The sequence below is a fragment of the Lepidochelys olivacea genome (genome assembly GCF_965140295.1).
Source record: "Lepidochelys olivacea isolate rLepOli2 genome assembly, chromosome: 1".
Lineage (NCBI taxonomy): Eukaryota > Metazoa > Chordata > Testudines > Cheloniidae > Lepidochelys > Lepidochelys olivacea.
The window spans coordinates 274,856,702-274,882,199 of record NC_140411.1 but is presented as its reverse complement, the minus strand read 5'-3'; the positions used below and the strand labels follow the sequence as shown (position 1 = coordinate 274,882,199).

The window sequence follows — 25,498 nt, the reverse complement described above, 5'->3', positions numbered from 1 at the left end:
ATGGATTTAGTGATAAATGGTCACGTTGCTCCCAGTCCTAAGAGACGAGTCACTTGCCCCTAGATCAACTGGTACCCTACCTCTTACACCAAAGACAATTCTGTAGCCAATCCTGTAATAAACTATCTAAAGGTTTATTAACCAGGAAAAAAGGAATAAGCATTATTTACAGGTTAAAGCAGGCAAACATACACACACAAATGAGTTATCATCTAAATCCTAAGAGTGACAGAGCTGTATCTATCAATTCAAAATGTCATTGAGGGCAGACCTAGGGGTAACCCCTGGGGATCTCTGCCTCAGAGTGTCTGGCCCTTTCAGAGTTCAAACAGCCAAAAAAGATGGAAATTTTTCCTATGACTTGTTTTATTTCCTTCACTCAGCTTCCAAATCCATAGGACGAGCTTCCTTGCACATAGAATTTCCAAGATGAGATAGGGCCATTAACCCATCATTTATATTGAGATATTTGTTGATGGCCCATCTGATTTTGACAGTGCTTCTGGATGGGTGGGGGTGGGGGAAGGACGATTCCCATGCCTGGGTTTTCGAAGTTATAAAGCAAAATTTACATATTTTCCTATAGCACAGAATACAGACATTGCAAGTGAGATTAATGCATGCAGAAACTTACAAGCATTTCATAGAGTCTAAACGCTACATACATTCTTATATGAGAAATACCTATTGTTAGCAAAATTAACATACAGGTGAACTGGTCTGGTCTCCAGCTATGATTTTGTTAGTTCTTCGCTAACGTTTGCAGTCTTGACAAGAGCGGCATCTGGCCTGCCAGCATCAATCAAGGATAGCGTAACATGAGCCATTGTGAACTTCATAAATTTATAAAAAGTGTTTCCAGCTTTACATTTAAACAGGTATAAAGAAAGTTACTAGTACAGTACATTTTAATGTATACTGGAAAAGCTTACAGATTTCCACACACAGTCTGAGGGTGATACTTTCAAAGCAGGGCATGGGATTTAGCCACACATATTCGACTAAAGTCAAAAGTAACTGAAGATGTGTGACAAATCACCTGCACTACTTGCAGAATCTCCACTTGCCTGCTTAGTAAGCTACATGGCACCTGTTGACAATTTCATAGTGGAAAGAATGCCACAGGAATAAATGAAAGGTGTGTATGTCAGGAGAAGCATGAATAAATACCACAAACTGTCTGGAAAAAATATTTTCTTAACTACAATTTTTTGCCAGAAAAATATTCTGAAAGGACAAACATATACATCAAAGAAAACCACTTTCAACATTGCTGCCTCCCTTGCTTTCTTTTGCACATGGTTAGCTAGCCTTGCCCTATTTTTATTTTATGAATAGGGGGTGTACTCATCTATTCCCTTATTCTGAAGCCGTCTGAATTGTGAAAATGTAAACAATGCCAGGAAAAGGGGAGAGGCTGAAACTGGACTAGGAGAGATTAGTTCAGAGCAAATTTCAAAAATGGATAATTTGATTGCTCTCAGGCTATAAAGCATCTGCATTTTCAACTAGTCTACAGTATTTGAGAGACTTGGCTAAAGGTCTAAAATGCAGCAGACTTCCGTCTCACAGTGTAACATATTAGTTATGCTGGTTAATATGTAGCAATTTCATAAGGGGAAAAAAATTAGGGGAACACCAAAGTTTTAAAAAAACAACAACACCACACTAGAAAGCTTGGATATTTTCCAAAAGTCTAGCTTGTAGTGATAGCGTGGTTCCAACTGTAACTATGGAGAAGCTGTTGCTGCTCAGTAATAAATTACTTACAAAGAAAAGAGGTAGCAACCACCTGGCAAGGCAAAAGAAGCCAGATAAAAATAGCAACAAAATAAAAATACAGAGAGCTGCTGTTCTACATTACAAAATTTTATCGTGTTCAAACAAAGGCCACATCTACACTAGCACTTATGTTGGCAAAACTTATATTACTCAGGGGTGTGACAAAAAAAGCCACACACCCCTGAACGACATAAGTTTCTTTGGCATTAGCGTTCATGTGAACAGCTTCTCTTGCCAACATAGCTACCACTGCTGGTTGAGGTGGTTTTATTAAGTCATCCAAATGGGATGAGTGTGGTGGATAGGTAATCTGTTTACCCCAAAGCAGAAAAGGGTAAGAAACCCAATCTCAGTCCAAAAAACAAAATGAGGGACTTTGGAACACTGCAGTGGGAACCACTGGTTTAACCAATTTAGAATAAGCTCCTGAGACTGTGTATTCTGTAGAGAAGGAGCCATATTTGATATCCTAACTCCTGCCCTTCAAGCACTGCTCCACACCAATGGTTGAACTGCATTGACAATATTATGTAGATGCGGGGTCCTCCACCATTTCTCCTTCCCATGATCCCAAAACCATCAAAGTTCCTTGCAGCAAAGCATACAGTTCTCCAGAGTCAATACAGGCCACAAATGATTGAGAGACTGGAATCATAGCAATAAGTTGCAAGTTGTTTGGCACAGTGAGTGTGTGCCAGGTGCTTAATCGGGGCTTCTCCCATCTTCTCACCCATCCAGATTCACCAGCAAATACAGGACTACTTCAAGCGTCCACGGTCTCCTGAAGCACCGCTTCCTTACATCAGAGCAGAACCATGTCTTTGTCTAGTGAGATGTAGGAAAGAAGAGGCAGAAGCTGCAGTAAGTCTGGGTAAGAGTAGGGAGGTGGCAAGGCAGGAGCAGGACAGCTACAGAATCAGCAGGAAGGAGCATGCTCCTTCTTGCCTCTGCTCCTGATGAGCCTTAACAACTGTGGGATTTTACAAGTTTTTTATTTTCTCAAGAAAGGGATTCAACCTAATAAATACCCCTTGTGACCCACTTCCAGGACATCCCCAGTCATCTGATAAATCCCTCTGTAGACCATGCTTACTGCAGAAAATGTGAATTACTTATACTGAAGTAATTTCTTTAACTAAGGAAATTATAATCAGCCTTGAAGACTTAAAAAAAAAAAAAGGAAGAAGAAGATGCCTATTTGATAGAACCCTTTCCTAATTCCACTGTATTCAGTAAGCACATGTATCCTTAAATCCTCTGTTATTGCTGATTTCAAAAGCAAATACACACTTCCATAGCAACTGATACTGCTTTTATTTTGGTATATTTTAACGTGGGTGGGGAGTGCAGATAAGGATAACAAAACAGATTTAAATAATTCATCATGAAATAATAAGATTTATTTAGAACTCTGACAAATAGCAGGACTACAGAAGTATTCATTAAGCTGTGTCATCTTGTTATGGTACTCACATGCATTCTGTAAACAAACACACGTAAATATTTCACAAGTTACTTTTATATCCATAGTATCTTCGGGTGATATCTAAAATAGTTAACACACAAATATATTTAATGTTTGTGTGTGGTGGTGGTGGGAAATAGTCAACTAATGTTACAAATTTAAGAGTGGGAGGGGTGCAACTAATCTGTATCTAATTTTAGTTCAGAAGGCTCTTTCGCCTATACTAGTTGTTTTAGCCTTATGTAGCTTTCTTCCTCGGACTTCCCATGAACTTCACATCCACATAAACTGTTCCCTCTATCCTTGTCGAATCTCACTCATTTTCCTTTGGAAGATTTCTGAGGTGCTTAGGGTTAATGGGAGAGGACAAAAGCAGTGTATTTTGAATGGTTTATCTGTTTGGCAATTCAGTGATCTGTGACGTTGGAGTGGAACTTGCCAGAATCCACTAGCTGAACGTAGTGAGGAAAATACTGTTGCCCCAATGAACTTGGTGATTATGGGGCTTAGTCTCCTCTCAATTACACTTGTAGTAAATCAGGAGTAACGAATTTCAAGTCAATGCATTACAATAGTCTAAAAATAGTTAAGTGGAAATAGAAAATGACATATTCCATTGTGGAATACCTTTCCCTCTTCACTGCTCCAATTAGCTTCTCTACATCTATACAGATAGAGACATCCCCCCTCCGACTCTGACCTTTCCCCATAATGGGCATCATAGCGACACATCGCTCTGTCAGTGGAACAACACTGTATTGCACCTTTCGTCTTCTCCACATAGTTCAGGATCTCAGGATAATCACTGTGCTCTTCTGCACTTCCAGGTTCACATCATGCTGCCTCAGTAGAACTGCTGCGGCATGCTACACTTTCTGCTCCCCTTGACAGATGCAGCAGCAGTGGGCAGCACCAGCCAATCTGTTACTGCTGCACTTAGTAATATACAGAATTGTACCTGTGCACTGCAGTACAGTGTATGTGTCTCTAGTGGCATATAAGATTTACTATTATAATACATCATGCACAAGACTGAGTTTAGCTTGAAATAGAGAGAATTTTCAATAGTCTAGTAATTTTTCATTAAATTTATTACAATACTATGTTTTTGCTCAGTTTAATTTGTCATTTTTCTGTAGGGATACGAATACAAAATATTAGACTGTCCTCTACAAAAACACTGTTGCCAAAAACACTCTGTCCGCTCTTTAATCTTGCATGCCAATCTGTGAGGCAGGCAGTTTCCTTGTGTCCCTTAATGTGTTTTGGATGACAGCCAGTAAGCTTAGCTTTCAAACACTGGGAAACTTAGTTACCAAGAAACAGGTACTTCGGCCTGGATGCTGGTCTCTTGAGGTCATGTTAACTATATCCATTTAAATATTTACTGATTTTAATCCATCAAATAGCATTCTGATTCTGTTAGGAACTAAGAGTTCTTTGAGTCTCCTCTGCACATTCCTACTCTTGGGATGCACCAACCAGTGCAGCAATGAGTGTGGAATCTTCTGGTAGCAGGGCCTGTTAGAGTGCTCACACATCCTTCCCATCCCTATGCCCAGTATACGATCACATTCTGAGGGCAAGGCATTAGAAGGGGGCTTGTGCCTGTCGTCCCCTCAGTTCCTTCCAAATGCAGCAGTGAAAGGATGTGAACCTCTCCGGATCTCCCAGCTCCATAGCTAGAGTGCCATTTTACCTTTTAGACTAGTTATCATTAGGAAGTTTTATAGTTCGTTTTTAGGATAGTTCAGATTAGCATTTTAGCTTTAAGTAGGAATACTGACCGGTACCGACATGGTACATTCTAGCACAAAGCAGCATGGATTTAAGAAATGCATGTTGTGCCCAGGTGTGCTCCCAGCATCTGAGGTGCATGTTCACTGCCTGAAAGGCCTAAATGAGACTCATTCTCTGGCATGTTGTGCTATCTGCAGCACGTGTACTCCTCGAGCCCGGAAGGAGACACAGAACAGACTTCAGACCCTTCTGTTACAAGAGGCCTCGTCAGTCAAGTCTCTGTGATGCAATAATTTTAATAGATGCAAAAGGAAGGATAGGAGACCTGAACTGGCTCCGGGCACTTGTGGATCTAAGAATGTATCACTTGTGGCACCTTAGAGACTAACCAATTTATTTGAGCATAAGCTTTCGTGAGCTACAGCTCACTTCATCCTTTTCTTTTCGCGGATACAGACTAACACGGCTGCTACTCTGAAACCTGTCAAGAAAGTATCAGTTATGAAAACTCTGGCCTTGGCACAAAGCTCCAGTTCCAAGACAACTGAGCTTCCAGTAGCCAAATCCTCTGATCTGGCACCAAAACTATTATGGTCATTGGAACCAGTACCAGATAGAGACCCTAAGGATCCGGACAACTGACTAGAGCCAACTACAGTACCTAATTTGCAAAGCACTATATTATCTAACAACACACTGACTTTTTTGGTTAGGTAATAATAGAACATGGATGCCCTCTGGCTATATCAACTGTAGTTGTAACTTTACAAAAAGCAATGGATAAGATGCTAGGCATCACCCAGTGATGTAAACACTAGGCTTGGATCCACAAAGGTACCTAAGCACCTAGCCTCCAGTTTTAGGCACCCAAGTCCCATTTTTAGGCACCACTGCGATCCATAAAACCCCCGCTCAGCTGCTGCCTCACTCTGTAGGCACCTAAACTCATTTTGCCCCTAAATTTTTGCAGCAAAAGTTCCCTTGGTGCCTATGTTTTTACCACTGTGGCCCAAAACATTTCCTATGCTAAAAAACTCTGTAACCATGATTCACCTCATAGAATCACAGAAGTTGTAGTGTGTCATCTCTACAGACTTTCATCGCCGTTTCTCCTGAAAATGAAAAATGCCCACCTCCTGTTTCCCATTATTGCCACCAGTGGAGCTGCACTGGTGATAAATTACTGCGATGAAATTTGCTCGTGAAGACACAGCTAGTGCAAGAGCATTTGTATCATCTTGTGTCACTAGAATTGCATTCCTGCTTAAGCCTTTGTTTACCTAATAGCCCAAACATTCAAATCTTAGTAAGCAAAAAAATGCCCACCCTTTGCCAGCTGTGAATGTGAAGAGGAAAAGTTTTACAGGACAATGATTCTAGTCTTCCATAGCCAATCTAAGATGGCAAAAAAGCTTTGTAAAAGAACCCTGATTAGACAGCATTGAGCTTGCAAAGTAGAATGCCTTGTGTTCAGCCATTCAAGGTCATTATTTATAGCCACTTGCTACACAATTCCCTTCGTGAAACCTGTTGGACAGGAGGCTAAGTACCCTGAAGCCAGCCAATTTAAAAAACAAGCACATTATGGATAACTGAAGTTATGGATGTTTGCAACAAAAACCTAAAGCCACATGGAACTCTTCTGGCTTCGAGTTTAGGTACTCACTTGAAAGCCAGAGATACTGTATAGTTAAAAGATGTGGGAAAGACCATGAAAATTTCAATCAAGTTGAACTGATTTGCAATTTAGTCAAAATAATGCAAAACTTACGTTCTCAGTTATTCTCTGCAACTTTTTATAGAACTGTAGCTAGTCAAGTGAAACTCAGCAGGTTTGACAGAGTTTTACTCAGATTTTTTGGGGTTGTTTAAACCCAAGACTTGGGAGTATACCAACCCACAATGTTTCAAAACCAACGGAAATGTTTGAATGAGCCTCTGAGAAGTGATACTGCCAAGTTTTACATCGCACTATGGAGAAGATGGACTACTAACCTTTAAGACTTCAATGTATTTTGATTCTTTCCTTTTTTCGTTTCATAATATCCAACCATTTACACTACATGCTAGGTGTGCACTAAGTAATAGTGTTTCATGCAAAATTAAGCTCAGCTGCTTCCAAATGAAACAAATGAAAGCAAAATAGGATTTGTAACTTAATTTTCTGGCTAAACAAATAGATCCTTTTAATTATTTCAGATTTTGAATTAATTATCAATATTATATATTTGATAGAAGAAAACTAGGCAATAGTTGTACTTGCTGTACGTAACTTTAGTTCTCAAATAGCCTTTTATGCGTTGTATAATTTAGGTCAATGTTCCTATGAAGAGGGAGAGCTACAGGAGACAATTTAGTCTGTTTATGGTTTATTAGGGTAACAGTATGAAGATAGAAGTATAAACGATTTTCCATTTTTATTGATATTATAATGTGCTTGCCTTTAATAGTCTGGGAAAAGAGTATTTAGCTGAAGTGATACACTGATAGATGAGAATAATCTCAGATGCCATAAAGCTGGAGCATGCAGACAAGCACAGAAATCCAGGTAATTGGCACTTGAAGGTAAGGCTAATCGTCAAATCTTACTAGCAAGAATACAAGTGCTGGACTGGCAGTAAGCCCCTTATCTCAGTGCCTGGAGCTGCCAATAAATTATGCCATGTTTTACCGCAGTTTAGCTTGTATGTTAGGAAGAATGGCTCAACTGCAATTTTTAAAAAAGTTTCCTGTCTAAAAATTATATTTTCTTTCAGAACAAAACCTACTCCCCAGCCATGCCAACTATTTATACTACCACACCACAGAAAGAAAAAAATAAACACTTTTGTTCAGGGGAAATTTACTAATTTGTACCATACCATTCTGTATTTCAGCAGACTGGACTAAACTGTTTAAGACCTTTATAGAAAAGATTACTTTTCAAAGAAGTACCAATTCTTTTCCTCCTGAAGAAAGCAAACTGGTAGAACAGCTCTTTGGGGAATTTAAAACATTGTGCAAATTGGCACAGAATGGTAAATTTAAAAAGGACAATAGGAAATGGGTGGGGATGGGACAAATCAAAAAAAGTCCCTGTTACATGAGAAGCCACTTACTGTTTTATTTCATTAGATAGAGGGCAGCCCATTTAGCTCAACTGCCCATTCAGTATCCCAGAAGGAGAATACATATCTTTTTTCAAAAGATTTTTTTTAAAATTGTATTTCCCCCAAATGTTATTTTAAAGAGTTGTATGTGTGAACATTTCCCAGGGATGTACCATGAAGTATTTCCTTTTCTTTAAATGGTTGACCCTAAACAAGCTGTCAGTGTCCCATTAGAAGTGTGGGAGCTATATCGTGGGGTTTTATTTATTTATTTTACACACACTTTAAATTGAACTTTCAGTGTCACACCTCAGATTTATTTTAAAGTTTAATAGATCAGACTGAAATATTATTCTAAGGGTTTTCCCTGTCTCACACCAAACACTGAATTGCTACTGATGGTAATTTTTGAAGAGGGTAGTATATGAAACTGATCTTAGAATTATAGGACAAATCTCATTTATGCAATTAAGACAAGTAGGATCAGGAACATAAGAATTGCTATACCCATTACCAGTCTGCTCCTGGTTGGTATCCTTTGCTTCAGAGAAAGGTGCAAGAAACCCAGTAACTGACAGTTATAGACTAACCTGCCCATAGGGGAAAATTTGATCCTGACTCCATGAATTAGAGGTTACCTTATGTCCTGAAAAATGAAGGATTAAATTCCTTCTATTAAAAAAAAAAAAGAAAGAAAGAGAGAGATATCTAACGTAACTATCGATATTTTCATTATCTAATAAACATCCAATTATTTTTAGAATTCTTCTAAGCCGCATGTCATAGGAGAACTATGCAGTATTATAGCCATGTCAGTCCCAGGATATTAGAGAGACAAGGTGGGTGACACAATATCTTTTATTGGACCAACTTCTGTTGGTGAGAGAGACAAGCTTCTGAGCTACACAGAGCTCTTCCTCAGGTCTGGGAAAGGTACTAAGAGTGTCACAGCTAAATACAAAAATGAACAGATAGTTGAGCATAAGTAGCTAGCACATATTCTAAGGGAACATTCCGGGTGAAACGGCTTATTAATACCCCTGTAGTCATAGGACAAAAAGGAGAAATAGTGGGTTACAGATCAGTTCGTTGTAATAAGCTGTAAATCCAGTGTCTGTTCAGTCTCTGTAGTGTAGACAAGGCCTACAAATCGGAGTTTTGTCAATGCAAGTTACTCTGACAAAAAGCCACTGCTATAATTAAATCTCTGTTGCATGCAGCTGGAAGCAACCAATCCTGAGGCAGAAGCTGACCAGTACACAACCAGGGAGAGGGGGACAGCCCGACATCAGCTCCCACCTCCCTCCCTGGTTCCGCATAGCACAGTACAGCACCAGTCTCTTTCCCCTACCCCAACCCACCCAGCAGCAGCCTGCCCTGCCTGCTGCTGTATTCCTAGTGCCTGGGAGAGCAGGATTCCGTGTTAATGTTTTGATTTTGCAATTCCCTCCGAGTTCTCCCACAGCTTCCCCTCCCCACAGACCAAGGAGATCACCTCCTCCTCCTTCCGTAGTCCAGCCAGGAGTGCATTTGTTGTCGGGACTTGCCATCCTCAGCTTAGCAGTTTCAAAAAGTTCCTGGGTCTTTGAAAGAGGAGGGGTGCATGCGTAGCTGTCTAGCTGGATGCAGGCCAGTGGAGTTCAGAACAGTGAGCAGAGCGAGTGGTCACGGGGGGTAATTGTGGGATAACTCTTGTAGCCCAGTTACAGCGACGTAATGAACGCAGTGTCTACACTGATGCTTTGTCGATCTAACTTTGCTTTACCCCTCGTCAAGATGGTTTTATTTTGTTGGCAAAGCAGGAGAGTTTTGTTGGCAGCAGGAGCATTGGAGTGTGTACCCCTCCACTGTTTTATCCATAAAAGCTGCCTTTTGCAGACAAAAAAAATGTGTAGTTGTAGATAAGGCCTTAGTGTCTCGCAAAGTTATGAATTTGAGCATACAGGCTTGTCTTTTGAAAGTGTTGTGCAGGTTTCCTTTGAGTAAGAGGACAGATTGATCACTCTATTTCTGACCTTTTGTGAAAAATATTCACCCACAAGTGATACAGTGTTTTTGACTGATTTTCCTGTGCGAGTTCATTCAAGAGTGTAGTGATTGTCTGGTTTCACCCACAAAGTTGTTATTGGAGCATTTAGTGTTGTGGTAGGCATGTGTTGGACCCACGGATCTTGAAAGATGTGTTGTTGGGTGTGTTAATCATTGCAGCAGTGGAGATGTGTCTTTAGATTTTGCATCTGTTGTTCTGGCAGGGTCTGATGGTTCTTTGAGTTGGTGTGTCCTGGTCTGTGGGGAGCTTGCTTCTGATGATGAGCTTGGAAAGGTTGTGGGACTGTTTGAAGGCCAGAAGAGGGGGTTCAAGAAAGATTTCTTTCAGGATAGGGTCCCCATCAAATATAGGTTGTAGTTGTTTAATGGTACCCCTTATGGGTTTCAGTGTGGGTTAGTAGGTAACACATAGGGGTGTGCGGTTGGAAGGGGTTTTATTGAATCAGATTGTCTCAAGGTATTTGAGTGTCCCACTCCACGATGCAATCTATTTCTCTTGTGGAGTGTCCTTATTCGGTGAAAGCGGTTTTAAGTGTTACGGTGTATATCTGAGACTCTCTCTTCGGAGCATATTCTGGGGTATCTGAGTGCCTGGCTGTAGATAACAGATTTCTTGGTGCGTTTGTGGTAGTTACTGGATCTATAAAGATAGGTGTGGTGCTCCATTGATTTCTTGTATATAGTTGGCTGTAGAGTTCCATTGCTGAAGCTGATTGTGGTGTCCAGGAAGTTCATGCGAGTGTGAGTGTGTTCCAGAGAGAGTTTAATGGATAGGTGGTGGTTGTTGAAGTTATTATGGAAATCTATGAGGGAGTTTATGTTGTCTGTCCAGATGATGAAAATATCATTGATGTATCTCAGGTATATCTTTGGTTTTGTGGTGCATTTATCCAGAAACCACAAAACAATAAGAAAAGTATTAACTATTTTAAATTTGCTATCTTTCACTTTCTTTGAATGTCCTTTTGTTATTGGATTAAAAGAGATTGTTCTTGTATAAAGAGAATGGCCAATTTACACTCAATGTATTGCTTTTGTCTACTTCTATTCTATAATTTCACTACTTAGTTACCTTACTAGATTCTTTTGAAGGACTTTACCAAAGTCTTTTGAAAAATCCAAATTAGTTTTCAGCAGTTTCTCCTTATTAACTATTTTCTTGATATACTTAAATAATTCTAGTACATTAGGGACACATTTTACCAATTTTTTTACTTGTTCTGTATATACAGAAGGTAATAGAGATACTGATCTAACTTCTTATAAGGTTTCCATCTAATCGGATGTATTCATATCACACCTTGAAAGAACAGCTACCAGATGTACTGAAGTCAGTTCTCTGACCTACCCTTGTTACAGACCCACTGGTGTAAAACCCAGGCTCGAAATCTTGTTTTAACAGTAGCTTTCCATGTTGTAAGGTGGCCTACCATGGGACTATTGAGCCCTGGTTCCCACAATTCAACTATAATTGCCTTTTTAGAACAAGTGCCTTGCAAAAACATGCAGTTTCCTTGGCTCCCATGAATAGCCTTAGAGAGAGCCTATGCTGTAGTATAAAAGGCTGGTGCAAACCTACTGAGATGCATTGAATATATGAATGTAATGCACTTTTCAATGTACATGCTGTAAGATTTCAAAAGCTGTTACTAAGATATTTTCATTAAGAAATAATTTCTAGTTGCATTTACTCAACTGCAAGATGGTAAATGCCATAAGAAAAAATAATTTTCCTGGTTCTAAACTTATGGTTTTTCCAACTATTCTGAATTAAGAAGTGCTTGCTGCATTGGAAACCTTTGTGTTAAGAAGAGGTTACAGTGAGTCAACCTGTTCAGTGCTGATGTGAAGCTTCACACTGTGACATTTACTTAGCACAGTTTAGTAATTTAAGTATATAGACAGGTTTCAGAGTAGCAGTCGTGTTAGTCTGTATCCACAAAAAGAACAGGAGTACTTGTGGCACCTTAGAGACTAACAAATTTATTAGAGCATAAGCTTTCGTGGGCTACAGCCCACTTCATCAGATGCATAGAATGGATTGAATCTATTTCCCCATGTTAAGTAACCTCACACCTTCTTGTCAACTGTCTACATGGGCCATCTTGATTATCACTACAAAAGTTTTTTTCTCCTGCTGATAATAGCTCATCTTAATTAATTAGCCTCTTACAGTTTGTATGGCAACTTCCACCTTCTCTGTATGTGTGTGTATATATTTATCTATCTTCTTACTATATGTTCTATTCTATGCATCCGATGAAGTGAGCTGTAGCCCACGAAAGCTTATGCTCTAATAAATGTTAGTCTCTAAGGTGCCACAAGTACTCCTGTTCTTTTTAAACATATAGAGCATTCAGCTTTAGGTGGGATATTGTTCTTGGATGGTGGCATACCAAGTTAGGAGTGTTTGGATCCCTGCAGTAATAGAAATAAATCGGTAAGCTATTAATTGGATTAAGTTTACATACGTGTCAGGACCATTTGTAAAAATCCCGCCCCCCAACCCTGTTTTAGTGGGGAGGACATTTATTTGGACTGCATGGAGAAAGCACGGTCTCCAGAAGGGAAGTGGAGGGAAGAGCCCATGCCCAGAAAATGCCTCCTCCCAGCCTCTTTGGATCAGGGGCATGTTGCTGGTTGGACCAAAAAAGGGGTTAAGTCGCTTCCAGAGGGAAGGGAGAAGAGCACATGCCAGAGCCTGGCCATGCTCCCTCCCCCTCCTCAGCTTCTATGCAACTGACTGGCCGACCAACCAGAGGGGATAACTGATTAGTTTAAATTGGTGGTGGAGGTAGGGAAGCCACTTAAGCCTCTTGCCTCTTCAGCTGCCCTGCCTTCCCTTCCTGTAGTGTAGGGAGAGAGTTGCATTTCCAAGATGCTTCAGATCTGATCTATAGACAAGCATGTTTTTTGGGATCAGAGAGGATTTTTTCCCATTGGACCAAGTTACTGGCGATCCGGTGGGTTTTCACCTTTCTCACTGCATTGTGAAGGTGCAGCTGGGGTAAGGAAGGATATGATTTAGAAGTCTGATATTAAGAGATAACATAAGAATGTATAGTTTGTCATTACTTGCAGCCAGTGTCCAATGTGGATAAAGGCTAAAAAGGCCAGCTCCCAGAGGTAAATAAGACGCAGGATTTTTGCTGACGGTCTGGGAGCCTACAGGAAAGGCCTGAAGTCTTTGCAGATTGAGCTCCCCCATTGGTTCTCTCTACCTACTTTGAAGCGGGGGGGGGGGGGGAAGAGAGGAGGAGAGGACTTTGAATTGAGCTGAATCCTGGGGATAGGCTGAGGGTTTTACTCTGAGTTATCAGTTATAAATTCGGAGCCCTGTAATCCCAAATTGGACTCAGTTAAATGCCTGATATGTGTGATGGGGTGGGTATATCGCTCCTACCTAATGATAATAAAGTTGCAGCCTGTCACTTAAAATCCATTCCAGTGTCTGTCTTTTACTCACCTATGTGTCCTGTGCATAGTCAGAAATGTTCAGAAGTATAGGCTGCAGTCTGATTACTACTGGTAAGTTTCCAAGACATCACTAGAGCTAGTTTGTGAGAAGAGATTTTAAAGAATATGGTGAGGAAAAGTTAGCCTTGGGAAAATAAGCAATTAACTCTAGTAGATTCAACCATAGTGTGAAAAAAAAATGAATCCATCGTTTGTAGAATCTCTGAGCTTCACTGTATAACATACAGCAGGATGATACAATACTCTTAGAAGACTTTTGTGTTTCATTAGCAAATGATTGACTCTTTGGAATGTAGTATGCGGTATTATGTAAAAAATAAAGATAAGAAATAAGTCAGCTACTGAAATAGCATCCAGATACTATGTAATGAGCACAATATAAGTGCACTAAATAATACATTATTTATTACGCACATGGTTCTGTAATGTGCAGTGTTCTACAAAACATAGGAGTCATTCCTGCCCTGAAGAGCTTAATTTTACACAGGAAAGACAACAATTCTGTTGATGTACATATTGAGAGTTCATTGATAAAGAAATCAGTATAGGAGCAATTCATGGAATTGGGATTGAAAGGAGGAATTTGAAGGAGAGAAAGTCATTGGCAGACTACTGTAAGTATAGTAGGCAGCACAAATAAAGGCATAAAGCTAAAAGTGAGAGGAATGAAGAGAATAATAAAGAGTATTTGCCAGAAGAGGTGCAGAGATGCAAGTGAAGATGAGAAAGTTGTACTGGATGTGGTAGAAGCCAGAGAAAGGATTCAAGAAAGCTGGGGGTGATAGTATAGGAACAGCAAGAGAGGAAAATAATTTTTGTAATGGCTTTTTTGTATAAATGGATAGGGAGATGCCAGGAAGAAGAATGTTCTAGCAATTGAATGAGAGATGATCAATCTGAGACAAAGGCTTATACCATGGGGATAGAGAATGAAGGAATTTTAGTGATATTATAAAAGAAAAAAAGCAAAAGGAGCTAGTAATAGACAAGATATGCTGGGAAAAGAAGAGAATTGCTAGCAGTTGCTAAATACAAGATTAACTATGATTGAAGGGCCCAGTCCTGCTCTCATTGAAGACAACTGCAAGAGTTTCATGGGCTAATTGAATCAAGATTGGAGCTTCAGTGTCCAGCATTATATCAATTTGGAAACAGCCAGTCAACAATGTTTGGGACTAATCATGGTATAGCCAGGTTGAAAACCTCTGAGCTTTAATGGCTAGAAGTCAAACCTGGGGCATGTTATTTTATTGTGATTAGGACAGGACCAAACCAAATATAAATATGCTCCGTTTAAAAGCATAGACAGGCTTTGGCCCACATATCCTTGACCATAAAAGAGCCAAGCATGCATGTACAAGAATACACTATTTTTATGACTCAATTAGATTTGGGTCTAATTTGTGCTGGCAGTTTTTGTGCTGGAGAAAGGACTGCTATATATGACTCAAATTTAATCATTTGAAATAGGTAGCAATTCTGAAGGTTAGGGATACTATTTGTCTTTCTAAAATTGTCCAAACCTAGGAATTCTGTCCAGTATTATGTATTGGAAGCTTAGATATTACCCAGAGGAGAGTGCCAAGTAGCATTATACAAGTTTTCTAAATTAAATTGGTTGTCTATTGTTTATAATCCCACATGACTCAAACTTGAATTTAAAAAAAAAATAAAATCTGTCCGCTTGCACTTCAGTTCAAATGGGAGTGGACATCCAGATCTGTAACTGTTTAAAAAGGATTGGTGAATAAACTTGCATTAAATAATGGCATAACTGAATGCATAACACAAACCATCCTTTAATTTATAATTAGTGACTAGGGAATGGAATTTAAGGCATAGAAAAAATAAACCATTCACATGTTTCAATTTTAGCTCCTGTAAGTTTCCAAGCACCTCTCTTCACCTGTTGACTTACTTTGAAGATATGCAGCACATTATTAATTTAAATAGACCAAACCTGACCCATCAATGTTACCACAGTCCATTAAAGTTAGGCCATAAAAGTCAGTGTTAGTTATCATGACATCTTAGTCCTATTTTAAACATAAAAATGAGCTCTGCACAAGTCACAAACATACACACACACACACGGAAATCTCCATACTCATGGCACCTACAGTTTGAAACACTGGGCCTGATGCAACAGTGCATTATTCCTGTTTTACACGAGTGTAATTCCCTCCTATTTGTACTTAACTACTGTCACAAAGTGGTTTTTGACACAATTTGTGTAGAGTTCGTAATGCAGGTGTCCCAAATGCGGTACCCATGGGTGCTATGGTGCCTGCAGGAGCATTTTTGTGCGCCCGCAGGACACCCCGCCGCCAAAATGCTGCTGAGAAGCGTTGCGACGCTTCTTTCCAATGCAGCAAACACTCCTTAATTCAGAATAGTTGGAAAAATCGTAAGTGAAGAAGCAAGAAAGATTACCTGAAATATATGCCAAAAATAAAATCGGTATCAGTTTTGACAATGACATCTTCAGAAGTGAAAGATATTGCTACTGAACAGTAATGTAAAGGCAGGCAATAAATAATGGCCCAGCATCCTGCTTTCTTGTGTTTCTCCATGTGAGAGTCTCTTTAGGGATGACCCATTGCAGGAAAATCTCTGTCAGACAGGCTTATCTCATATACTTTAAAAGGCTCTTCACTGAGCCACAGGATTGTAAAATTCAAGGGTATGGAGATCCTTTCTTCATATCTCAAAAAATGGTTCACGTGAAGGCAGTGATCTAACACCCTTTGAATTTTTTATTAGGGCTGTCAATTAATCACAGTTAACTCATATGATTAACTCAAAAAATTATTTTCAGTTTTAATCACACTGTTAAACAACAGAATACCAATTGAAATGTATTAAATATTCAGACGTTTTTCTACATTTTCAAATATATTGATTTCAATTACAACACAGAATATAAAGTGTACAGTGCTCACTTTATATTATTTTTATTACAAACATTTGCACTGTAAAAATGATAAACAAGAGAAACAGTACTTTTCAGTTCACCTCATACAAGTACTGTAGTGCAATCTCTTTATCCTGAAAGTGCAACTTACAAATGTAGATTTTTTGTTACATAACTGCACTCAAAAACAAAACAATGCAAAACTTTAGAGTCCACAAGTCCACTCAGTCCTGCTTCTCGTTCAGCCAAACGCTAAGACAAACAAGTTTGTTTACATTTACGGGAGATAATGCTGCCCACTTTTTATTTACAATGTCACCAGAAAGTGAGAACAGGCATGGGACTTTTGTAACTGGCATTGCAAGGTATGTATGTGCCAGATATGCTCAACATTCATATGTCCCTTCATGTTTCGGACACCATTCCAGAGGACATGCTTCCATGCTGATGATGCTCGTTAAAAAAAAAAAAGTGTTAATTAAATTTGTGACTGAACTCTTTGAGGGAGAATTGTATGGCTCTGGCTCTATTTTACCCGCATTCTGCCATATATTTCATGTTATAGTAGTCTCAGATAAGGACTCAGCATATGTTCATTTTAAGAGCACTTTCACTGCAGATTTGACAAAACACAAAGAAGGCACCAATGTGAGATTTTCTAAAGATAGCTACAGCACTCAACCCAAGATTTAAGAATCTGAAGTGCCTTCCAAAATATCAGAGGGATGAGGTTTGGAGCATGCTTTCAGAAGTCTTAAAAGAGCAACACTCTGATGTGGAAACTACAGAACCTGAACCACCAAAAAAGAAAATCAACCTTCTGCTGGTGGCATCTGACTCAGATGATGAAAATGAACATGCGTTCGTCCGCTCTGCTTTAGATCGTTATTGAGCAGAACCTGTAATTGGCATGGACGCATGTCCTCTGGAATGGTGGTTGAAGCATGAAGGGACATATGAATCTTTAGCGCAACTTGCACGTAAATATCTTGCGACGCCGGCTACAACCGTGCCATGTGAACACCCATTCTCACTTTCAGGTGACATTGTAAACAAGAAGTGGGCAGCATTATCTCCTGCAAATGTAAACAAACTTGTTTGTCTGAGCAACTGGCTGAATAAGAAATAGGACTGAGTAGACTTGTAGCCTCTAAAGCAGTGGTGGGCAATCTGCGGCCCACTGGCCACACACGGCCAGTCAGGGTAATCTCCTGGAGGGCCACGAGGCAGTTTGTTTACATTGACTGTCCGCAGACATGGCCGCCCGCAGCTTCAATTGGCCGGGAATGGTGAATCGCGGTCACTGCAGACGGTCAATGTAAAGAAACTGTCCCGTGGCCCGCCAGTGGATTACCCTGATGAAACGCATGAGACCCATGGGCCACAGGTTGCCCACCACTGGTTTAAAGTTTTATATTGTTTTATTTTTGAATGTCGTTATTTTTTTGTACTTAATTCTACATTTATAAGTTCAACTTTCGTGATAAAGTGATTGCACTATAGTACTTGTATTAGGTGAATTGAAAAATACTATTTCTTTTGTTTTTTACGGTGCAAATATTTGTAATAAAAAATAAACATAAAGTGAGCATTGTACACTTTGTATTCCGTGTTATAACTGAAATCAATATATTGAAAATGTAGAAAACATTCAAAAATATTTAAATAAATGGTATTCTATTATTGTTTAACAGTGCGTTTAATGGCGTGATTAATCGTGATTAATTTTTTTAATTTCGAGATTAATTTTTTAAATTGCGCAATTAATCACAGTTAATTTTTTTAATCACTTGACAGCCCTAATTTTTATAAGGATATAAGTTGTAGAGACCTTCAAACTTTCACAAACAGCGAGATCTATAAGCCCACAATTGGAAGAATAATTTCTGGAGAGGACACTGGGTATTGATCTGGGTCCATTCTCCTAATAAGAGAGCAATATAACAAGTAAGGAATGTTGGAGACAAGAGGTGAGATTGTAAAATAAAGGGAGCTAGAAAAATTCACAAACTAATCAGATAATTAGATAAGCATCTATTACAAGTTTCCAAACCTTTAGAGATATCCATCATTAACACCAGTTATATACATTTCAATTAAATATATATCTGGGGTAGTTACTATGTTAGGTCACATAATTTAAAAACAATTAAAATTATGTTTGGAAGAAACAGTATGTTCTTTAGGCAACACATTTAAATTACTGTTCAATTAAACTGTAACAGAAAACTCTCAAATTAAAAAAAAAAAAGTCATAGGTCTAACATATCTAAATTATTAGAGACAGATTCTGCTACCCTTACTCACGATGTGCAATATCTTACTAAAAATCAATGAGACTACTCTTGGAGTGAAGTACTACTAGATGTGAATAAGGGTGGCGAAATCAGGCCCTTAATTTGAATCAAGTTAAAAAATACAACATTTTAACTATTCCGGTGTATGCAACATTAACTTAATAAGTAAGAGGTCTTTTTCATACTGAAGAAACTACAGGAGTTTCCTCAATAGTGGGGAAAGATGGTTCAATGTTTGGGGCGCTAGCCTGTAATCCAGGAGATAAGGGTTTAATTCCCTGCTCCACTGCATACCCTGTGTGATTCACTTAGGCTCCCATTTTAGAGATAAGTAATTGACTTTCAATGAGACTTAAGAGCCTAAGTGCCTAAGTCACTACTGAAAATGGGATTACACTCTAAGTCACTTAGGCCTTGCAATGCCTTTACAATTCTGGGCCTTAGTCTCTCTGTGACTCAGTTTCCCATGTGTAATATAATAATAGTATTTCCATCCCTCACAGGACCTTGTGAGGATCCATACAGTAAAAGATTGTAAAATGCTCAGATACTACAGTGATGATTGCTCATTAACAGGGTTAAAATATGGTCAGTCTTGCACTGTCAATAGAACAAAAACCATGTTTCTGATCTATGCTACAGAGTCTTGACTTCAGCAGATAGAATGATCTGGCAACACAGTTTAGTCATAGAATATCAGAGTTGAAAGGGACCACAGGAGGTCATCTAGTCCAACCCCCTGCTCAAAGCAGGACCAATCCCCAATTTTTGGCCCAGATCCCTAAATGGCCCCCTCAAGGATTGAACTCACAACCCTGGGTTTAACAGGCCAATGCTCAAACCACTGAGCTATCCCTCCCCCTCTCCCCCCTGTATGCATTTCCAAGTATGAACTTTGCTTTAATTATGTCAGGAGACTCAAGTAGTTTCTGAAAAGTAGATGGGGTCAGAGAGAAGGAGCCAAATCTTATAGTTCTTGCATGTCCAGAAACTGTGAGGAAACACTTAGGAGGTGCCAGGAAGAATAAAATTCTGGGTCAAATATTTTTGATTAAAACACTTGACTCAGAATTTTATTTTTTCCTGGCAGCTCCTAAGTGTATTATGTTTTCCATGTGCATTCTTAAACAGATAAATATCTGATAATATTTACACTTATGTCTGGTAATAATAATTAAAACCTCCCACCACAATCAATATATGCTGTATACAAGAATTTATTTACTAATTAAATGTGTGTTCATATATTAAAAACTCACAAAATAAAAATTCATGAATACAATTAAATACACTGCCGCAGCTCAGATAATTACCAGCAAATAAAAGTCAAAAAAGTGAACCTTCCTCTCTCCATTCATGTTATATTCTTCCATCTCCCTCATCCCAAATCCCAGGAAAAACAGATCGGTTTGCAGTGTATTTGGAAGGTTAACTAATCTGGTGTTTGGCATACCAAAGACCAAATATAGAATAAACTCTTCCATTTTCATCTGTCAGCTCCCACACCACTCAAATGGAATTGCGTAGAGGGATGTTTTTCATGCTTTGCTTTAAATAAATGGGTGCTATGTTTACATGCTACATACTTAGCATTGCCCTCTCTAAGCCAAAGTGAACATTTTGCCAACACTGAACTTTCACACCATACAGTGATTACATGAGCCAGTGTACCATTAAGCCACATAACATCAAACTGATAGGACAGCGGTAACTTTAGCTAGCATCTAAATTTTAATTTGTTGAACAAGAGGACAACATGAATTTCATATTATACAAGAAATTGCCCCCTATGCTGGATCACAGATTACAGGCACACAAACCCATGGACATGAAATGCAAGCAGGCAGAGCAAATCATCATACTAATATCCAAAAGCACACCCAAAAAGACAGCAGTCTTTTAGACCATCCCACAGATGTTTCTTCATCAGCCTTCCTTCAGAGTGTTCATAGTGCATTGTTCACAACAAACTAAATAAACTGGTCTTCTAGAGAAAGAATCAAAACTGGATGGGGAGGGAACCCTATCTGGTCTAGCAGCTCAGTTCTTTGAGGACTGGTTATGGTATGGCATCCTCCTAGCTCCTAGACATTCTTGTTCTGTCTCCCAAGCAGAACTTGTGGAGATCCATACTTTACTTGTGTGGACCTCAAATGGCCTGCAGTGTATAGCTCTCTTTCTCCTCTTGAACAACTGTGCAGGGCAGGAGAGACTTAGCAGAAGTTCAGCCTTTGTTTGTTGGGAATGCCTCTGAATGCTCTCACAATGCATTGTTTTGCACTGGATCCATATTTTCCTTTTTTTTTGTTTTGGCTTTTTAGCATGCTATTATGCAAGATGCAAATTATATATTTCTTTCTCTGCTTTCTGCCAGCTTCCCTCTTATATAGTTTGATTGTACTTCATACTAATACACAGGCTTCCTCTCCAGTGGCAAAGAATGTAGTAAAGCTAGGACTGTCCCTTGAACGGAGCCCAGAAGGTCATGTAACCACTGGCAATGAATGCACCCATTCAACGGTGAAAAGCTTCATTTTGCCTTAAGCTCTTTTCCACTACTAAGGTCTCCAAGAGGTTGTGTCTAGCCTGATGCTGCAGGTCAAAATTCTGAAACATTTAAGTCATTTCAATAATGGTGCCACTATCACTAGCTCCAGTTTTTCTAGTTAGCTCTGTGTGATGATCCCTCTCTGTACTGTTTCTTAAATGAATTTGAACCAATTTAGATTATCCTTTAATTAAACAAGGAATAAGAAAGTCAAGAGATTTACTAAATATTCTAGTAAACTGTATTATAGCATCATTACTCACCATATTTCCTCACATTTAAAAGGTTGTCTTGCTATAAGTGATATTTTGTTTGTTTTAATATTAGTATGCAATAGAATATAGACTCACTTCCAGTATTAATGTTTAATTACTAAGGGCATAATCCTGCAAATCCTCTCATGAGAGTAATCCTTCAATTAGATTACTTCAATAGGACTATTCACATAGTAAAAATTTGCAGGATTGGACCCTAAATGTTAAATCATATGTTAAAAAGAGAATTACTATCATCATTTTTTGATATAGCCAGGAGCTGTTGGTGCGTTTAAAAAAGATTTTTTTTTTAACCAAAATGCAGAGTTTTTGAAGAAGTAGTTTCAGCATTTAAATTATTGATGAACCAATTCTTTGCAATATCTCTAATTTTGTCAGGTCACAGACTATATGACTGCTGCAAATAAAATGATAAACTTGATCATGTTCTATTGTACCAAGTTTAGTTTTTAACAGCACATTTTTTTCCACTGTCCATCAGCACTTTACTTGTAGTCGTATCCCTCAACTAGCCCCTTATCTGAAATGGTTGAACACCTTATCTTGGATAACATTATCTTAAACGTAAGAAACCGAGATTTTTTTTTTCCTATTAAAGTAGTTTTTCAAGGCAGTTTGATCCTGCCCAGCTTGACCTTTCTTAACACAGATCTAGCGAACAACTTCCTTCCCAGCCTTCCAATCCCCCTCCTTTTCTCTGCAGCAATCATAAGGGATGTTTATGTAAAAAAGGAGTAACAAGGCAACACTAACTCACTTCTATGCAATTCCACTATTTGGTTAAACATCCCATTTTTGTATCTGTTATTAGTTTTCTTTCTCTGTATGTAGAAATGGATATTTGTAGTGAACAAATCTTTCAGCTTACAGTTCCCTCTGCTTTGATCTCTTCAGGATGATTATTGGTTTGCTTTTGTCCTGTCTGTTTGCTAACCTATCACCTTAGATAACAGGTTGAATTCAGAAAAGAACACACAAAAGCTCTGCAGGATGCAAATTATTGTGTGGTTTGGTGGCTTGTTAGGGGGAGGGGGAGCACAACTGCTTGAAGGCTGACAAGTTGCTGCACAGCAGTGACAGAAGCAGTTCCACAAAATTAAACCACAATTTGAAAACCCCGCAGCTAAGCCATATGCTATGCCTTCCTTCTTTTCCTAGCTGAATGGGTGGGATCCATTATGCCTGCTTTGCTCTGTATTTGTGAATTTGGAAAAATGTTTTGATATTTTAAAAAGTTGAACATTTCCTTTCACTAGGACTGTAAGTTACTTTAGCATAATTCTTAACTACTTCCTGAACAATTTCATTCTCTTCCGCATAAACAAGTTTAAAAGTAAGCTGGTATGGGTTAGCACAACATGCTGGCTCTCTTCTGGCATCCAACCCATTTTAAACGAAAGTATAAACAAAGATTATAGCAAAGCAACACTAGTGAATAATATGTTCACTGCTGCATTGTTTGCTCACAAGCTTTGAAACAATAGTTTGGAGGTGTCAGCCACCACCATTCAACTCAAGTGAATGTTGGACATGACAATTTACAAAGTTGATCATTTTAGTATAAACATGTGGTTAGATTTCACTGAAATTAAAGATGGAAAAGATTAATTAGTGCTGACACCTAGAGCTACTGCAGGGAAGTTCCCTACACAATATATTTTCTACAGCCATCTCCGGGCCAGTTTTAAACATTCCAAATGATGAGGGCTTCCTGTTCCACCACTTCTCTTGGGAGACTATTAGCTGCTTAGTAGATCACAGGTAGGAAATTTTTCCTGATTTTTTTCAACGAGAATTTTTTAATTTTTATTTTAACTGTAGCCCATTAGTCCTAGATGTACACCAAGACTCTAAATGATCTATCAGGGAAAGGGACCACGTGTATACAGCAGTCACCGAGAGAGAAGAGAGTAGCAAAGTGGGTGGGGAGACTCCAGAAAAGGAGAAGGGGGAACCAGCAGTCACCAGAAGGGTAGCAGCTGCTCCCCAAAGAGAGCAGTGAGAGTAGGGCATGAGTTCCACTATTCCTTCCCCCTCTCCAACAGCAGGATCTTCTGAGGTACCCTTGGCTCTCTCTGATGTCAGTGGGAGTTGAGGGTACTCAGCACCTTGCAGGATCAGGCCCGAAACTCTTGCCTTTAACAAACAGTTTCTGGTGATTTTTAAATCAGATTATTTTCCTGCTGCCTTCTGACCAACCGTGCCTTCCCTCATCCCCTTTTAAAATGTAAACAGTACAGTAATTGTAATCTCACATAGAATTTGGAGAAATAATGGCACATAATCCACCAAATGTACAGAGCAATTCTTTATTACTGGGGTGGGAAAGGGCAAGGGGAAGAATGCCAAATAGCCATCTAAAATGTATCTGACATGCTATATAGTACAAGCTACTTGAATGAAGCTAGTGACCATATGTAACTTCTTTATTGAGGTCATTTTCCCAGCTGACTTCTGAGAACTGTTATGATTAGATCTTTACTTCAGACCTATCTTGGAACTTTTCCGCAAATTGCTTGGTATATGGGACAATGCTAGTAGGAAGGAATTCTTCAAACCCCCGACCCCAGTAAAATAGCAATGTTATTATTAATCGTTGGAACCGATCTGCCCTTGCAAGGCGTCCAGAACCTCCCGCCTCCCATGCTAGCTGAAACTGACAGCTGAAACTGAAGCAGCCAACCTGCTGAGGCTTAGGTGGTGGAAAAGGGGTTTACATTTCTGTTCCACCCAAATCCATGTGTCAGAAGCTAGGAGTCTCTCCAATTACCCAGACTTTAATAAACTACGTCCTTTAATACTCCAGAGCCTGAAGCAGATCTTACCGGACAGCAGCTGGTCTAACCTAAAGCCATTTACACAGGCAGGTAAGGCAAGCTGGCTCCCAAACCACCTCTAGCCCCTGCATCTTGAACGCTTTTCTTTGCGTGCATCTGGCCAGTGAACAGATTCGTCCCCAGCATGCAACATGATTATGATGATGATTTGTAGAAAAGTTCCCACTGAGCGGTGCGCCTCCTTCAGCTCGGCACCCCCCCCCCAGCACCTCGGACGCTCCCTGCCTCCTGGCGTGCGCGGGGTCTATGTACTCACTTGTGTCTTCTTCATAAGGAAAGACAGCGCTGCAATCCAGCCCAGCCGGCCGCGTGCAGTCTCCCTTCAGCGGCACTGTGGCTCCAGCATAGTGCAGCGGCGGATAGTCCACGCATTGGGGTTGCCCAGAGCGAGCGCCCACTCTCTCCCCGTCCCCTTGGCTCGCAAGCCGCGCTGCTCGCTGTCTCCACGGCGTGAGGCGAGCCGCTGACTGAGGCCGGAGCCGGCGCGGGGCCAGCTCTTTTATAGCGCCGCCGTGTCTCCGGCAGCAGGCGCAGTAAGAGCCGCGGCAGCCGCTGAGCCGGGGCGAGACACGCCTTTCCCCTCCCTCTCCTCCCACAGCCTCCGGGAACGGGGAGCAGAGGCAGCGCCAACAGGGAGCGAAGTTTAACAAGCCGGGCTTGCCCGCTCCCACCACGGGCGGGAAATCCGACCTCCCCTTGGGGGCAGCCGACCCTGCCGGTCCGTGCCCTGGGGAGAGCTGGGCCGGCTCGCAGGCTGCCCCCTGGGGAGCGTGTGCCAAGCCTCTGGAAGCAGCACCTCAGGAAGCAAAGCTGGGGGCTGCGGCTGCGTCCTGCCCTCCCCTGAGCTGTGGCCCGCCCGAAGCCCCCCCAGGGTGCTGGCGCAGGCCAAGTAAGAGAGAGACTCAAGCATATGGGGCAAGGGGAGTGGGGGTTGGGTTTAATTCCCAGACCTAGGTGCTGGCCTGATGTGCTTGTTATACCAATAAAATAAAAACCAGCAGGATCTTATTAAAGGGGAAAAGGCA

At 40.1% G+C, this 25,498-nt stretch overlaps 1 protein-coding gene across 3 annotated transcripts in view; it reads right to left on the bottom strand.

Moving 5' to 3' along the window:
- Positions 1-25,253, bottom strand: part of KITLG (KIT ligand) — an 88,172-nt gene extending 62,919 nt beyond the window's left edge. For all 3 annotated transcript variants that reach the window (XM_084638998.1, XM_084638999.1, XM_084638997.1), the window contains exon 1: positions 24,730-25,253. In XM_084638998.1, the coding sequence (XP_084495124.1) occupies positions 24,730-24,744 (15 nt within the window). In that variant the 5' untranslated portion in view covers positions 24,745-25,253. The remainder of the gene's footprint in view (positions 1-24,729) is intronic.
- Between the last annotated feature and the right edge of the window lie 245 nt (positions 25,254-25,498).